Raw genomic sequence first — 17,182 nt, forward strand, 5'->3', positions numbered from 1 at the left:
GGCTGTGTATGAAGAGCCAGGGCAGACAGGCCTCTGTCTTCCTCATACCAGAGCCCTTTTTGGTTTTTGTCTGTGATATCTTGTGTTTCTTTGTGATTGGCTTCACAAAGCTAATGGGTTGAGACCTCTTGTTCGCTCAGAGGCAGACAGAGCAGGAGTGCTATTACAAAGACATCCCTTGTAACCTGCCACCTTCCTGCAAAGTGCGACAGAAACATCGACTCCCCCAGGCCTGGCCAAACCATTACGCAGGTCTGCTTTTACTGGTTAAACCCCTCTAGTTACTAGACAGTTACATAACAGTAATGAGCCCCATCACAACCCTGTTTTTGGGGTAAAGAAATTCCACCAACCCCAAAACTTATTTTCCATGTGCAGCGGGCTCTTTAGTTGTCCAAGCCCAGGAATAAGTTTCTGAAATGCACATGTTCTCATCTGCAGTCTCCAGTGGGTGTTTGAGATGGCTCATGGGTTTCAGAGCATCCCTCCTTCTATAATTTCCTGCCAGCTGGATATTTAATTTAAATCCCATTTTTAAATTGTGTTCACCGCATTTGAAGAAACTTTTTCTTCTCCCTTCCCTCTGAACCGTGATCAAAACTGTGTCATGACAAGGCAGATCCCCCTCTACAGGTCTGGCTGTGGACGTTGGAATAGAACAGGGTTTTTAATGTGATCTGAAGATATGTTGTGCAAAAATCCAAGTATATATTTAATATATACTTGAAACTTGAGTAGCAGGTGGAAATAAGTCACTGTAGACTGCTGTTAGCGTACACCAAATATATAAAGTTGGATGCTCTGAGTATTTAAATGTATGCATGTTTGAGTGTGGTCCTATGATCATATGGTGAATCCTGTGATTCAGAGAAATGCATTTATAATACAATGGCTTAACATCCATTTAAAAAAAGAGTGTGTTGGAGACTCTTCTCTTACTTACTTCTGACAAGTCATTAATAAAGTTAATGGGATAAAAGCTGTGGGGCTGGTAGAACTCTTGCATTTCTAATGAGGAAGCCAACAATCTTGCTGAATAGTTCCATGCGTTACCGCTAGTTGCTAGATATAGAATTGTAAGTTATAATTAATTTTGAAAAGGTGGAGTGTTTTTTTAGTTTTTTGGTTTTCTTTTGGTTTTTTTTTTTTGGTTTTTTTTTTTAATGTACCTGCACCTGTAACTGTGAGTGCATCCTGGTAACTCTTCTATATTGAGCAAAAGAGATGTTATTTTCCCTGAGGTGTTACAGATTTAAATCTCTGTTTATATTGTCACATCAGGATTGTCAGTTTGAATAGAGGGGTTTCTTTTTCAGGACAATTTCTACTTCAGCCTAAAACTAGCCTGTGTTTTCAATGACATTATCCTAGGCTTATAAATCTTCTTCATCAACATAATTGATTTTGGTTGTGTTACAGACTTTCCCAGCTGCTTTTTATTAGAGCTGTGTGAACAGGTGATTTTTTTTCCCCTTGTTTTGTTTGACATCTGAAGTGGGAAGGTAGAGGAATGGCTGATCACCAGCCCATATTTCTCCCTGTTTTCCTTCTCTTTGTAACTAAACAGAGTTGTGTATGACTGAAAACAAAATGATTGATTTTTGTTAGTGGGACACCTTCAATAAAATGTGTGGAAAGGCAGGGCAAGATCACCAGAGGATGTGAGGTGGACAGTGATCCGTTCACTTCAGCCCCTACCAGCAGGCCAGTGGCTAGAGGATGCACATGGGCAATGGTAGAGGGGCTCCCACTGGCCTGCTGGGATGACTGATGAAGAACCTGTAAATCCCACAGCTCTTTGCTTCTGTCATGAGCAGGACATTTGTGAAATACTAAAAACACTTGACTAAACATTTAACAACCCCTTTTTGACCCTTCCAAAGTATCTTAGAATGTCCATTTTATGGCAAATTTGTTCTTTGTTCTTAGTGGTTACATCTCAACTAGCACTACTATCCATAAGTGTGCTCTCTTCTGCTACACCTACTTGCAGAGTGAGTTGACTTCACAGTTGCTTGTGCTTTGTTGTTTTAACACCCATGAAATTTCCCCTGTGTCCCTCTCTTCCTTAAAATAACTGTTGTATTTGCTGTATTTCTTCTCTATTGTTTACTTTCAGAGTTTAATTTAATGAAAAAAAACCAAAAAACCTGGTAAGAACATTAGCTGTTTTTTGTCTCGTGAATAATTTAAGATCTTTGCAGTATTTAAATAAGCTTACTCAAAAATACAAATGGTGCTTGCAATAATGTAATGAAAGTGTAAATTACTGATGGAGTTAAACCTGACATTTATCGGAGGTTGATATTTTAACTGCAAAGTCTACTGAAATGGCTGCACATGTGGAGAAATACACAAAGCATCGAAATGCTCATGTTTGCTTGATTTATTCTCTGCAGCAGACGGACCCTGGTAGTAGGAGGTGTAATTTGCAGCACATTAGCTATTAGCCAGTGTCATTGCTTGAGTGGGTGGTGTGAGTCTCTTGTGCCTGTACAGTGTCATACTGCGCATGTTCAGAGCTAGGCGCTTCTCCCTTGTGCTGCAAGATGAATTTTCTGTGAACGTTGTTCTGTACTTAAAACTGTGAATTTGCTAGTTTTCAAACGGGTTGTTCTGTCACACAGATAATATCTAGAGTACATGCCCCCTCCCCCCCTGTTATTTAAAAAAAAAAAAATTCTTTGTCTTTTGCAAAACTGCATTGTAGAATTGTTTGACTTTCCTACCTTTTTTGGTATGCAGTCCCCTGAGGATGATGTAGTTTGCAAGATACTCAGCCTGTAACTCAAAACAGCAAAATTGTGCTAATGTTACTTTTTTGGGTACCCTAGGCATGTACTTGTGGTGTTCAGCAGAGGTTTTCCAAGAGAGTGTCAGCTTGATGCATCTTTTTCTGTGTGCACAATTTCACTTGGGTTGCTTTTAGTTCAGTTTTTTCCCTAGAGGCACCTGTCTCCTGCCACATACCCATCAAGACTAATTGCACCATCTGGAAGACTCTTGTGTAGCTGTTACTCGTGCAGAATATCTCTTGGGAGCTTAATTCAGAATGTGAATGTGACCCCTGAAGCCATGTCAAGTAGCTGCAGTAGTTTCTAGCGTCTAAAGGATGATCACCATAGGCCTTATTTGTTTCAAGTCTAATGCGGTTTGCTTTAGTGTGGATATGTTACATGGCAGTAACACAACTTCAGTCATGTTTTGAATGGAGTTAAACTTTGACTACTGGTTTGGTAATTCATAGAAAATCCTGTCTAAAATTACATCCAAACCATATGCAACATATAGGCTATATGATTAGGTGTAGAAATGATATACATGTTTCTCCTTATTATTATGCTATCTGATTTTTATGTTCTGTTCTTCCCTCCCACCCACAGCTGCACTTCTCATTAATAGTTTTCTGCTAAGAATGGAAGGCATTCCTTGGTAGTGGTGCCTCAAGCCCCCTGAACAGCTCTTGAGCACTTGTTCTTATTATTGCTATGGAACTGTTTGAGTATTTTCAGCACAGGTGATTTTCTTCTATTGCTCACTGAGTCTGAAACAGGTAAAAGTACTGTAGTGCTTCACTTGTGGTGGTGTCTAAAGGCAGTGGCTTATTTAAAGGCCAGTGCTTTATAATCCTGTGGTGAACACCTTTTTTCTCTACCTCTGTAATATTCTGTGTCTTGGCAAGCTGTGGAGTACTGGGCATGAAAAAACAAAGTGTTCTGATTGTTAAAAGTATCACCCATAATTTGCTGTGCTTTGGTTTTTTTTTCTTAAGGAAAGAAAAAAAAGTGTTATTCAGTTCTCAAGGGATCGTACATTTGATAAGGCACTCTGCTTTTACCAGCATACATATGTGGAAAAAAGCAGCTTTTTTCCTAAAACTACTGTTCTTTAAAAATGATGGAGTTGTAAATAGTGTTGAGGAAATACATTTGTACTTAGTTGCATCATCTGCATAACCTGTGTGGTTGTGAGTAATGTGGTCAACTGAATTTCAAGACAGAGAAGTACTTACACCACCACAAACAATTAGGAATTCTGTATACAGGATGTACACACACTATATATTATTCATTATTTGTATTTGTTTTTCCTGTGTAGCTTAATGTTCATTGTGGCTCTGACTTTGGAAATCTATAGAGTTCTAAGTGTTTAACTGTCTTGGCTGCATTCTGTTAACTGTATATTGGAACGTGGTAAGGAAAGAATTATTTGTGTACTTGGTGAGAATAAAGGTGTGCAAGTTATAAATTCACAGTATGATGAAGGCAAGAAGCTGTCTGCTCCTCAAATTCCCTCACTACATGTACCTGGTAAACAAAATAAAGGTCCCCACTGTAGGACCGCAGTACGTGCTCCTGGGAAGAGACCTGAGCTGTGCAAGCTTTCCCAGGCTGAGTGGTTGGGAAGTACTGGGGGGGTTGATCTCAAAGAAATCATTTCTGCTCAGGGAAGTTATATAGCATCTTCCTTTCTGTGTTTGTTATGGTGTTTTAGTCAGGACAGTGTTGTTGGGGGTTTGGGCTTTTTAAGTTTTTTGTTTGGTTGGTTTGGGAGTTTTTCTGTTTGGTTTGGTTTGGGTGTTTTGTTTGGTTTTTTTTTTTTAAAGGCTCTTTGAGAATTGAAGAAGTAAGAGCTGGCAGCTCTATGATTTCTCCTCAGGAAGTTAAGGTTGAACCTCGTGCTAAAATTGTGCTGAATGTCTTCCACTAAAATATTGATAACCCATGTTCTCCTAATTTTCAGAAACATTTTAATTAGTTTATTTTAAGATAGCTAGCAAGGTAATGTGTTAATTGCTGTTTGCATTTTAGTGCTCCGTTAAAAGAATCTAAGATTTATTTGCATTGTTGCAGATTAAGATTGGTAGCTAGTGCTTGCTTTTAGCTAAGTTTCAGCTTTGTCTGTGCATGGTTGGTATCCACTTGGTTCTTAAAACCTCAGCTTAGTTCAACCAAACTCTGTACCTGTCTGAAGCCATACACACTTGCACTCTTTCCTGGAAATTCCCCAGATGTTGATACTTTCTCTAATGAGAGTGGAGAGCATGTTGCTGGATTCTGGTGTGCTGTGCTCCTGGGCTTACATGGCACACCTAACTTATCCTGGGTGGGCATCCTGATAGTCTGCGGGTGAAGCAAATAGGATATGGGCAAGAAGTCATGGCCTCATTTGGCTAATAAGACTTTGCCAGGGCTAAAAATGTTGTGAGTTGTTGTAGAAAGCGATGCTGGCCTCCTCGTATGTTAATTACTAGTGGCATTTGTAGGATGTAGCTGCACAGAGTCTGAGCTCAGGGCTTCTGTGGAGAAGGAATTATTCACGTGGAATCAATGCAGGTGTGAAGATCAAGCCCAGTAGCTGTCTAGCACCAGCAACCTGGGTGGACCCTATCATTCTCCTCCTAGAGCATGTAGTTTGGGTCATTTTCCTGTCACTGTAGAACAGGTTGTAGACACTCAAGAAGTCAAGATTTGATTTGCAGTAGCAGAGGAACTTTCACACAGAAGGGAGCTATTTAAATTATGACTTTTTAATGTTTATGTGTCTGTGTAAATGAAATAGTATACTGAAGATATTCTTGCCTTGTAAAGTGGTGTAAATGTAATGGAAAAAAAATGCAAATGAAACTTAAGGTTGTGTCCACTGTTTTCTTTATTCAAACATACTTCCAAGATCAACATCTTAGATTTTCATTCAGATGTTGGAAAGACAGTTCTGTTTTGATTTCCTGCAAAATTATACTCTGGAATAAAATGGGTTGAAGTGCTTAGTAATCTGGGATGTAGTTCTTTATATGATTTATTTTAACAAATATTTTGATTATGTTAGAGATTTGGGCTCTTATTTATTGGAAATTAGTTTACAAATTTAATAGCATATGGAATGTATTATCTTCTCTACTAGCGATTTAGCCTTACTGATGAACATATGAACTAGAAAGCGTTTGACAAGGACAGGAAGAATGCAACTGGAGACATTGCAGTCAAAAAGGAAAACTACGCTTGTTTTGAAACGAGTTGATTTCTGAGGTGGTGTACCTAAGTGGTCATTTAGAATTGCTTTCAACAGATACACATTTGGTGGCAGTTTCCTTTTGACCCCGAATTTACAGGTGCAGCATTTGAAACAGTTCTTTTTTTATGATTCGTAATTGCAGCTTATTTCCATGCAAATGTGAATATTAAAAAAGTTGATGAAATGATGGCAGACTGAGGTCTGAGTCTTTCTTACCGCTGTGGTATGACCAGTGAAAGCGGATTGTGAAAACGTGATTTTTTTCTGTCCTTTTTGCAGGGGTTTTGTGTACGATAGCCGAAATAACTTACAGATGCGAGGCTTGGTCGTACTGCTTATTTCCAAAGCTGCTGGACCCAGCACAGCAGACCTCTCTTTCCAGCACAACATGGTCAGTGGAATTTATTCCAGGTATGTAGTAACTTTTTTTAGCAAGATACACCAAGGTACATTTGATGGGCAACTTGATGGTGATATCAAGGCATCTTAAGTGGCCTGCTCAGCTGTTAAGGAAAATCAGTATTTACCTAATCACAAAACTGTTCCTCATGCTTTCCATGGTGAAAACTATTTCCTACTTTTTGTATAGCTCTTATAATATCCATGCTTAAATCTTAACTGTGGCTTTTGGGTACAACCAAATTAAATATATTTGGGTCAAGGTAGTTATTTGAAAGTTTATGTTAAGCGGTACTCAGCATCAGAAAAGTAAAGATGCTAGAGTACTTTCAGTTTGAGTTACTCCGGTGTTACTCAAGTACACCTACTCACTAGAAATTTCAGTGAGATTGCCAGTCTTGTGGAATACCAGTTGGTTTCACTGAGCATATAGATTTTGCTCTAGCCCCTTTGAAGGATATTTTCTCACAAAAAAGCAGCGTAGAATAAAGTTTTTACCTCCCACGTTTCACAGCAGAATTACTGAGCCTACCGTTGAGGTTTCTCAGGCTCTCACTGAGATAATTCAACTTCATTGAGTTCCTGAATATTTTTTAGGCATTTAAACTAAATTACTTAACACTAGTAACAACAGCAGTCAAAAAGAGTGGCTGCTCTCCTTTGTGTGTTTGACAGTTAACTGTTCCACTGAGGTAATGAGTGAGGTTTTGTTGAAAAATTATAAAATTTGAATTTTTGAAATCCTTGTGAAAAATATTGAGTGTTGGTTGGCTGGGAGAACAGGCAGTCGTATTTTCAGTCAATTGTGGTTTTGACCACTGTGATGTGTTAAAAGAAGATGCACAAACTTAGTGGTGTGTTTGTATCCTCATTTGTTTTAGAAATGCAGAGATAGCATTGTAAAATTGAAAGACCAAACAAAGATGTTAAAATGTATGTAGTATCTTAAAATAACAGAGATGAAAAATATGTGTGAGTGGGTACAGACAGAAATAACAATAAGTAAGAAACAAGACAAGGCTATAAAAGAGGCTTGTTATGGAGGGCTGTGTTGTCCATTTAGCTGTTTAATTCCATTCTTGTTTTGTTTCATCCTTAATGTCCCCTTAGGGTTGTAAAATTTTTATATTTATATGCAAATGATGCCGTATGAAAGCATAATTCTAGTTAGTTAATTGTGGCACAGGAGGTATTTTAGTTTGTTCTGTAAATGATTAAAAAAGCTTACCTTAGGTATGTCTCATAGAAGAAGAGAAAAAACATTATTTTTTGACAACTAAGTTCTTGAGTATGATAATTCTGACCATGGAGGTAATGTTTGAGCGTTTAAAGCTGCCGTTGGGAAGGTGACTAGTGAAATTATTCATTAAGGAGCAAATAAGACCTTGAATTAATAATGAGCCATTTGGTGTAAATGGACATCATTGGAGCTATGCCAGTTCAACCAGCTGAAAATCTAGCCTAATAATCTAAGTTTGAGCAAGTCAATAGCCATTATAATACCTAGTTCAGAGTTACAAAGGCACTCCAAAAATGAAGCAGTTTTGAATACACCCACATAGGTTCACTTAAGGTTCATTACTGTCTGCAAAAGTGATAACTATGGAGTTGTTAATTTAAATGGATTTTCAATGACGCTTTAAGTCTGTAGCATTGTGTAAATATGAGCAAACTGATGCACACTAGGAAAATGCCAATGTGTTAATTCATTTTGTGCCATAGTAGCCATTTCTTGCCCTCCGCTGAGGTCATGATGGGCTTTGCCTTTGACTTTGGACTCCTTTCTTTAAGGTACTCATTCAAATATGCTCTTAAATGTGAGTCTATTTTCTGATTTTGATTTCTCAATTGTAAAAAGCTGAGAGAACAGTCAGCTTGTAAAATTGTGATCTTAAAGGGCTTTTGTGATTGTTTTATGTATTACAAATAGTGTTCTACTAACTGCTTTCTCCTGAAGACATCGTTTTCCATTAATACATTTTTGTTTGCTCTCTTGGTTACAGTATGTATATTAGATATATATATATCAAAGGCAAAGTATATCCCTCAGTGATATGAAGAAATATGCCTAATACTTTATTGTACATATGTCTCCAGCTTTGGAAAGTATTTTTTGGAAATAGATTCTTACAGATTTTCAGCTCAGCTGTAAACTCTACAGCTCTTTTTGTTGCCATGCCATATAATTACTTCATCTTTATATATAATATTTTGCTGGAAACACTAGTTCTGGCACCGTAATGAGCATCTTCATTGCCTGATACGTGCTGTGAACATTATATTGTGGACTATTAGCTGGGATATGGCTCACTTGATTTTAGGGTACTTAGTAGTGATTAATTAATTGTATTCCTGAAATCTGAGCATGAGCTAATTTGTTCCAGTACTTGTCAGCAATTGCACCAGCCCAGTCTTTCTTTTCCCACTGTTTGTGTTGGAACCAGCTCTTGTGCTCTCTTTAAATATTCAGTCCACAGTGAATAGCCAGGTTACATCAGTTCGCTATATATGGTACTGCACTGAATGTGCAATCTGTGACCAGGAATATATAACAGTACGATAATTATTTAACTTAGAAAACCACAAAAAAACATGGTGGACTTTTTCATCCTGGAATCTGGCATGTTCTGCATAACCTCTTCTCCCTATTTTATGTTCCTGAATCACAATATAAGCAAGCAATACAATAACTACAATTAAAACAGAAAGACACCGAGAGCTGAATTTGGAATAGCACAAAAATGGTTTTTAATCCTATTCTCCTGTTCTCTATGTATGTCAGTTCATGGGACAATTGACCTATATGTATAAAAATAGATTAGCTAGCTGCTTAGCTGGCATCTGTTTTTTACTGGTACACAATGGAACAAAAATGATGCCTGCTACTAGAGAGCAATCGTTTCCAGAATAATGAGGATTACAATTTAGGTAGTTACAGGAACAGGGCTAGTGTAGTTATACGGTGCTGCTTCTGGCCAGCATTGCCTCCAGCTTTAGCACTTAATAATTTGCAGGAGACGTGATCTGCCCGCATTAAGTTGGGGGTGTGGAGGTCATAGTATGCAAGGATATCATAGTAACTGCTGGTTACCTTATGAGCCATGCTGAAGATAAAGGGGGGAAGTGTTGTAAAAGCCTGCTTGGCATGCTTCACTCTGTACAGCCACCTCACTATCATGTTGCCAGCAACCTGACTGTATTCCTATTGGTGGGAAAAAGAACCTGGCTTTACTTCCAGCTCAGCACCAATGATCCCAAAAGAGGATGAAGAGAAGTAGCGGTATGATAAACAGCTCTGTTTCACCTGCTCGACAGACCTCCTAAAGTTGAAACTTTCTGCTGTTGTCTTATCCTTTAGGAAAACATTTTCTTGGCTATGGAAGCATTGCAAATGTAATGATGAAGTGCAACACTCACTACAGTGTGCAAGTAGTATCATGTAAGGGTTGATGTCATTGCCTGTACTCAAGCAAAGCGTGCATCCTGTATTCCCTTGAAACTGCTTCCTATGCCTGTGGTGAAGAGAAAGCAGAACTCATTTTCAGGTTTAGGTGGAATCTAAGTAATGATAATTTATCATGCTAATAGTATTAGAGAACACCTTCGATGTGACACAAGAGCCTAGAGTTTCATAAGAGCTTTGAGACCTATTTCCTAACTGGTGATTACTAGAGTCTGACATTCTATTGCCTTCTTTCAGAAGAAAAGTCACTTGGATAGTCAAGTACGCAGCTTGCTGGTTTTTTACTTTGCTGCTGGAAGTGAGGCTTTTAATTAAAGCTCTGGGATCATGTTGCTTCTGAACACTTACAGCTTTATGCTTCATAATTGGAGCTAGATTCTTACAGTTGAAAATACCAAGACTGGCTTGGGTCCTCTCACTAAATACCCAAAGGGATATCTTTCTCTCTTCATGTCTTGCACTGCCAGGCACTACTGGCTGGAGACTGAGGAATCTCCTTGGCTTTATATTAAGTAATGAATTCCGGACATAGCCTCTGTCACAGCTTAAAGTGTAAGTAACATCAAAGAACAAACTTACACCATCTCTTCAGGCCTCAGTACACTTGGCTCTAATACAGAAGTTATTTTCTTCTCTCTCATGGTTTGCCTTTTTTTTCTTTTTCTTCTTTTTTCTTTTTCTTTTTTTTTTTTTTTTTTTTTTGCCATTAGTGCCCATTTCAAAAATACCCTCTAGTGCTGACATTCATTGAGTCAGCTCTGCAGATTTCCTTGGATGCTTGTCAGAGGCTTAAAAAAAAAATATCTTTTTTTCAGTCAGATCTGCCTGGGCATTCATACTGGTGAATCCTATGGTTATTGAGAAGCAAAGACCTTTCTATTCTACCAAGCTCAGCAAGTGTGTGTCTATGTGTGGAATGGAATATGGAAAGTACTATTTCAGATCTGTACTAAAAGCTGGTAAATCCAGCAAACAGATTGCTGGATTGGTACTATCAATACTGGCCTCTGTCCCTGCCACTTTTCCCGTAGAATGATGCACCTGGCCTTTAAAGCTCCAGGAGTTCATCTCTTGCAAGATGAACATGCTTTCCTACAAGACGATGATACTCACTGAACAAACTTGTCTTTGAATTACAATTCTTCCTACTGCTTGGAAGAGTGGTGGTAATACTGTAGTGACAGTGATTATGAACACATATTCCTTTTAGTTGATGTTTTAGTAATGATTTTGGAACCAGCATTGATGCTGCTTGCAACAAAAAGCCCAATTTAAGTGGAAGTTTGCAGCAGACACCAATTCCTTGTTATGGTGGTGGGTCTTTTGCTGGTCGGGTTCCAGTAGTAATTCTTAAGTGCCCTGGCAACCCTTTTTTGCAAACACACACACATGGATCACACAGTCTGATTTCACATGGTCTTTGTCGTTGTGGCTATGCCAAAGTCATCCTGTTCTCACCTTCTGTAAAGGAACATTGGTCTGCAACTTAAAGGTATCCAAGAAATACCCCATCTTAACCAGAGGGTTCATTCATCCATTAGTTTCTTTTCCACTGGAAGTTTTTTTTGGTTGCAAAGCAGTCAGAGGGGTAGGTGTCATTCTAAGCACAGAGGACATATTGCTCTGTCCCTTTGCAGCTCCATCCAGCTTACTCGCTTACTCCATCTAGCTTTGTTTACTTAAAAACAAAGCTTTACCTTGATGTAATTTCCTTCCCCTGGATTCCAAAGAGCTTTCCACCATCTTCAGAGGAAGTACAACCTTTCATTACCCTCTTTTCAGGGTAAACCAAATGCTGCTGATAGTACATCTGAATTTGCAGGATAAATCAAGTTGGAAGGGATCTCAGGTCTGTAGACCAACCTCCAGCAATGAGGTCAGACTCATCTAGCTTTCTTCATGAAGGTCAGGTCTTTCAAGAACATAGTCTTCATACGGTGGTAATCAAAATGTGTTTTAAACAGATGAATGAACTTTCTACACCCTGTCTGTAGCCTCATGCTCTTTTTTTAATGCTATAGTTGCTGTGCACTCATGAATATGTAGCTCAAAAGAGGCCACACTGATGCTGGCATAATCTAGCCTGTTAGCTGTCCGTAAGGTTATTTGAGAGATGAAATATCTAAAGAACTTTCCATCCCAGATTTTCAGAATTAGTAACGTGGGTTGTGTCAAGGCTTATTGTGAGAACACAAGCATAGAGGTCTTGTCTGTTTTAGGGATATGCCACCAAAAATTGCTGTATATTAGTGGGGACACTAGGAATTCTCTTCCATTTCTCATAGGTGACAGCTCGCCATCTGCAGCTCTATCTGTTCTTTCTCCAAAACTCATGCCATGGCAGGTGTAACAGAGGTGATGCTGTGCTTGTTAGAGCAGTCTTTAATTGCTGTATGCATTACATATGCATACAGCATACAGGCTGTCTCCAGGGAATTGAACCTATGTGACTGATGGTCCTTGGACAACTTCAGTCTGTAAAGATAAATGTGGACTAGCGTAGTCAAAAGTGTAGAGGTTATATACTGGTTATAGTATGCTTTGAGACTTGCAGTCTGCACAGATATACACAAATGAACATTGGTTTGTTGACTTCACTTCTGCACATGTCCTGGACTGCTGTTGAACTGGGATTTTATGGTTGAGAGGAATCTGAAATGGCAATACTCTGTTTTGTGTATTTAACGTAACAGCTTATGAGGTGTGAGTACACCTGGAAATTGAAAAAAATGTAAAAGGTGTTACACTTTGAGTGATAAACAGAATACTCCATGAGGATGTGTACTTTGGGCTCTGCATTCCCTGAGAGCTCCAATTATTGGCAAGTAGCCTCTGTCCTGTCCTTGTGAATGCAACCAAACAGCTGAAGGATGGTAAAGTTGTTCTTGAATCAGCAGACTGTCACATCTCCAATTGGAGTAGATGACTACCTTCTGGTTTAGGAGCAGGTGAATGTTACCCTGCAAAGGAGGTCTTTTACTGTGCAAGCTGTACCTTCACTTTCTCACCTCACCAGTAGAGTTTTGCCAGCAAATTCTTTCTACTGTAGGCTAGCTTAAAGGTGTTTGTAATTTTTAGTAATCGTTTAAATGCTTTCCAACTGAAATGTGTCTCCACAATCTCTATTTGATTAATTAATAGTTCCACACAAAGAAATCAGATAGTCTCCCTCTAAAAGGAAGAAAGGAAAATGCAAATCCGTTACAAAGCCTCTTGGCTAATAAGACATGGCAAACGTGAGTAGATTTTGGTGAAGGTGAGATTAGTTGTCTTGTAACAGTGTAAGTGGCACTTAGAGGTTGCCTTGACCTCTTTGCTGCTAAATGTTATAAAAGCCTTCTTTCTGCCTTGCCGGGTGTAGGTTTATCTGTTGGAGAGTTATTGTAAAAGACAAAACTTTTGTCAAAGAATGACCATGCAAATTATGATTTTGTTTCCTACACAAATACAAAGAGCATAAGTATGTGCCTTTTCACCTTATCTTCAGACCTTGCCCTTCTTTCTGTTTCCGTGTTCTGAACTGTGTAGTGTAGTAACTCGGGAGACTGACTGTTTCTTACCTTCGTATTTTGAAGTACATAAATTATACCTAAATCTGTCATGGATTCCTGTCACGTGACGAGTACTTCCATATTTGTAAAAAGGTGGAGTTTGGTGGGTTTTTTCTGTTTGTTTTGTTCTTTGGGATTTTGTTTGTTTCTTCTTCCATTACTACTTGTCTGAGTTTACTAGTAATGGAAAACTGAATTAGATTACCCTGACCTGGTGCAATGCAAAGGGAATGGCTGTGAGGAGAGTCTGGGAGACTTTATGCTGCATTGCATCTCTTCCCATCAGTTGTGTAAGTCATGATAGAACATGTTTAAACTCAAAGAGACAAGAGCTTTTTTTTCTTTTGTGATGTAAGTATTCAAAGTGTGAGTTTTAGTGCAGAATAGCTGTTGCACTTTAGATTCACATTGGCTTATGGTACACAAGCCCTGGGTCTCAGCTGCAGATATTGCAAAGATTAATCTTATTAATGGAACTGCTAATTGGTGTTTGACTTCTAATTATAGTAACAATAGACCATAACAATCAATCCTCACCTTTACTGGGGTACATTAGGACTCTTTATCATAAAAATAATTTCCTTTGGGACCTACTGTTCTTATTCCTGTCTTCTGGAAGACTGGCTTTCAGTGAAGGTGAAGTATCCCAACTAACATGTACTTTTGAAGCTTAGCTAATTAACTGGCAGAGAAAATGCATGGTCCTAAAATATTCAGTATCTAAGTACATTAATAAGTACAGTGCTCTTGACAAAATTATTTGTTTGAAAGATAATGGGAAAAGTATGCCAAAATGTGAGCAGTGGTGTCTTTTATAATCTTTAAGACATGTATAATTTTGTTTCCCAATCCTTGGTATCTTTCCCTTAGCTTCAGTGAGAGGAAATCTAAGCTCTTATTCTGAATTATTCTATTTAGTTTTTGTTCTCTAGGATAAGTCCCGTGAGATTCTTCATCTCATTTACAAGACAAGTCTCAGGAGATGAAAAGCACATACAACTTGATTATATATTCCTATTGATCATCTTCCACCTACAACAATAAACTCCAAATATAAATCTAACAATATTACTAATTCATTACAACCAGTACTTTTCTTCATTAATTTTCATTGTTTTCAGCATACACAGCGTGTGCAAATACAGCAGTTATGTGTTGAGTAAGAAGAGGTCCTTTCCTTACGCTGTGGAATAAGTCAAAAGGCACTGCATTAAAGCTAATGAAAGACTGCAGAGATCTGGACTCAAATCTAATTCAGAATAGGTCTGGTTAGCGCTGGATAGCTGAGCAAGGTAAACTCAGTATGTACATTACAAAGGGATTTTGTTTTTGTTTTTTTAAAAAGGAAGTAATGTTCAGTATCACAGAAAGCACAGTAGGGATGGCTTACCTTGGAGAAATCATAACACTGTCTGCTGTCTGCCCACCCTTTTCCTGGAGCTTCTTCCTCTCACTGCTTATGAAGTGACTACTGGACTGCCACAATGTGCAGCATAGCATACAAAACACTACAGCACTGACACAATTCTGCAGTGGGTCAGGAGCAGCTGTGGGAGCAACAAAGTCCTGTCTTCACCCTAGTGGGAACGTTTCAAAGAAAGGCCAGATGACCTGTGGGTAACAAGACCTAGCACAGCCTTCGTGGGGCATGGTATCTCCACGCACCAGAGCACTTCGCCAGAACTGTTCTTTGGTGGTTTGCTCTAAAATCTTTCCCTTGCAATTAACTTCTGCTTGAGAACTTTCATGTTTTCTTTGCAAAAAATAAAATCATATTTGTGAAGAGAAATTTCCAGCCATCACCTAAGCACAAACCAGTTCTGTGATGAAAGCGCAGAACAGCTCTGGGGACTGCTTATTCCTCAGAACCATGATGTCAATATGACCAATAGCTTCGCTGCAAGTTCTTAAGTACATGTATCTATGTGATTTATTTGTCCTACAGTCCCAAAATATCTCCTATGCTTTCCCACCTGCTGAAGTACCAGCTGTCCTATTCTCAAGCACAACCTATTAACTTCTCCCTTCATAAATTTTGCTATGCAGTTATGCAGTTTCAATAGGAATTTCTGATATACTTGAAAAATTGTAGCAATATGAAGCATGACAAGGCTTACTGTACCTATTAATTTTCTTAATATGATTCAGTCAGTACTTTGATATAACGTAACTGAAGATACTACAAAATTTTTCATCTCCTGGGGTGGAGTTGAGGAGGTCTTCTTTATACTCTACAAGTATATGTATATAGAATTATCTAATGGTCTGTGGCACATCTGAATATATATGGGGAATATGTTGTTTCTCTGGTGGTAACAGATTGTTTTGGGGTTGAGTATAAATAAGAGTGAGCCTGACTGCTAATGAGCATTGCCCTCCTAGCTCAGAAGGTATAATTTTTTGCTTAGAGTTCAGGAGACTGTGTAGGGACCATGCAACATCCATTCTTTTCCACTTGAAATAACAGCATGTTCTGGACCCTGATCACATTATATAGTAGGTAAATTAATTCATTCAATTGTTTCATTGGTATCTGGCCTATAACTTTCAGTAGATTATCCTGTGGAATTTGACAGCTCTGAGATGCTTCTAAAGCAAATAATAATAATTAAAAACCCCCAGCCTGTTATTGTGGGTGGCACAGACAGGACATTGTGTTGCTGGACAAAGAAGCCTCGATATTTGTAATATATTCCAATGTAAAGGTGGGTGTGTGAGTACATACAGGTTGGTAGATAGAGAAAATACAAGGAAAGAGAAAGAATGTACCACTTATTGTAGTGCTATAACCAGAACTGTTAAAGGATGGTAATAATTTTTCTTTGGCCTGAAAAACATGAAGAGGCAAGAGAAGATTGCATAAAACTTTCATGTGAAGTGGTAGTTGTTGTTGTGTTGGTTTGTTTTCTTTTTGGAGGTGGGGAGAAAGGGTTCTAAGTTGAACTCTGGAGATGAATGTCAAATCAAAAATTCCTTATTTCAGAAACTGATTTTTCTTCGGGGGGTGACAGCTGGATTGAGAGAAACAAATTTTTGGGCTGCCTCCTTTTTAGGTAGACATTGACTGTGAAATAAGAGTGCATGCTGACATCTTCGTATGATAGATCTTCATCTTCACAAGCAAAGTGGTTTGGGTTTTTTTGATGCAGCAGTGGAAGAAAAATTACTAAGGAACAGTAACAAGAATTAACCCGATGGAAATGACTCATAGAAATGAATCATCTTTGCAGAAACATTTTCAATGGGCATGAGATGGTATTTCAGTTGATTGGAATGGGGGATGTTAGTCCTTGTTTGTTACACCTTGGCTATTAGATCAAGAGGAAAGTTAAATTGTTACTTAAATTAATAAGAGGTTTAGGTATAGATGGATTGCAGGACTAGCATGTCCAGCTTTGGAGATAACAGTTGCATTCTGAGTTTAAGTTACTAGAAACATGTATGATGAAAGTGGTAAACAATTTGAGAAGGGGAATAAGGAGTTGGAGAATTAAGGATAAAGATTTCAAAAATATGAATACAACACGGTATTCTAAATGTGCTGTATTTGAGAAGGTGCTTAGGCAGTCAGAAGAGAAATCAGAAAGGTGATGTGTTTTTCTAGGGTTTGCAGCAATTGAAAACTTCTCATCAGCACTGACAGCATGATTATGAAGCATGTTCAGTGCATGTGAGATTTTAGGAGCTTGATTGCCCAACTCTTTAAGTCCATTAAAGTATTTGCATTTGGAGTTTTTATTTTTTCCAAAGACTT

The 17,182-nt window shown here is 38.4% G+C and overlaps 1 protein-coding gene across 3 annotated transcripts in view; it reads left to right on the top strand.

Moving 5' to 3' along the window:
- The window catches only part of PDSS2 (decaprenyl diphosphate synthase subunit 2), a 122,212-nt gene that overhangs the window by 41,294 nt on the left and 63,736 nt on the right, over positions 1-17,182 (top strand). For all 3 annotated transcript variants that reach the window (XM_030490548.1, XM_030490546.1, XM_030490547.1), the window contains exon 2: positions 6,295-6,426. In XM_030490548.1, coding sequence (XP_030346408.1) covers positions 6,295-6,426 — 132 coding nt within the window. The remainder of the gene's footprint in view (positions 1-6,294; positions 6,427-17,182) is intronic.

Source organism: Strigops habroptila, chromosome 6, assembly GCF_004027225.2.
Source record: "Strigops habroptila isolate Jane chromosome 6, bStrHab1.2.pri, whole genome shotgun sequence".
NCBI lineage: Eukaryota > Metazoa > Chordata > Aves > Psittaciformes > Psittacidae > Strigops > Strigops habroptila.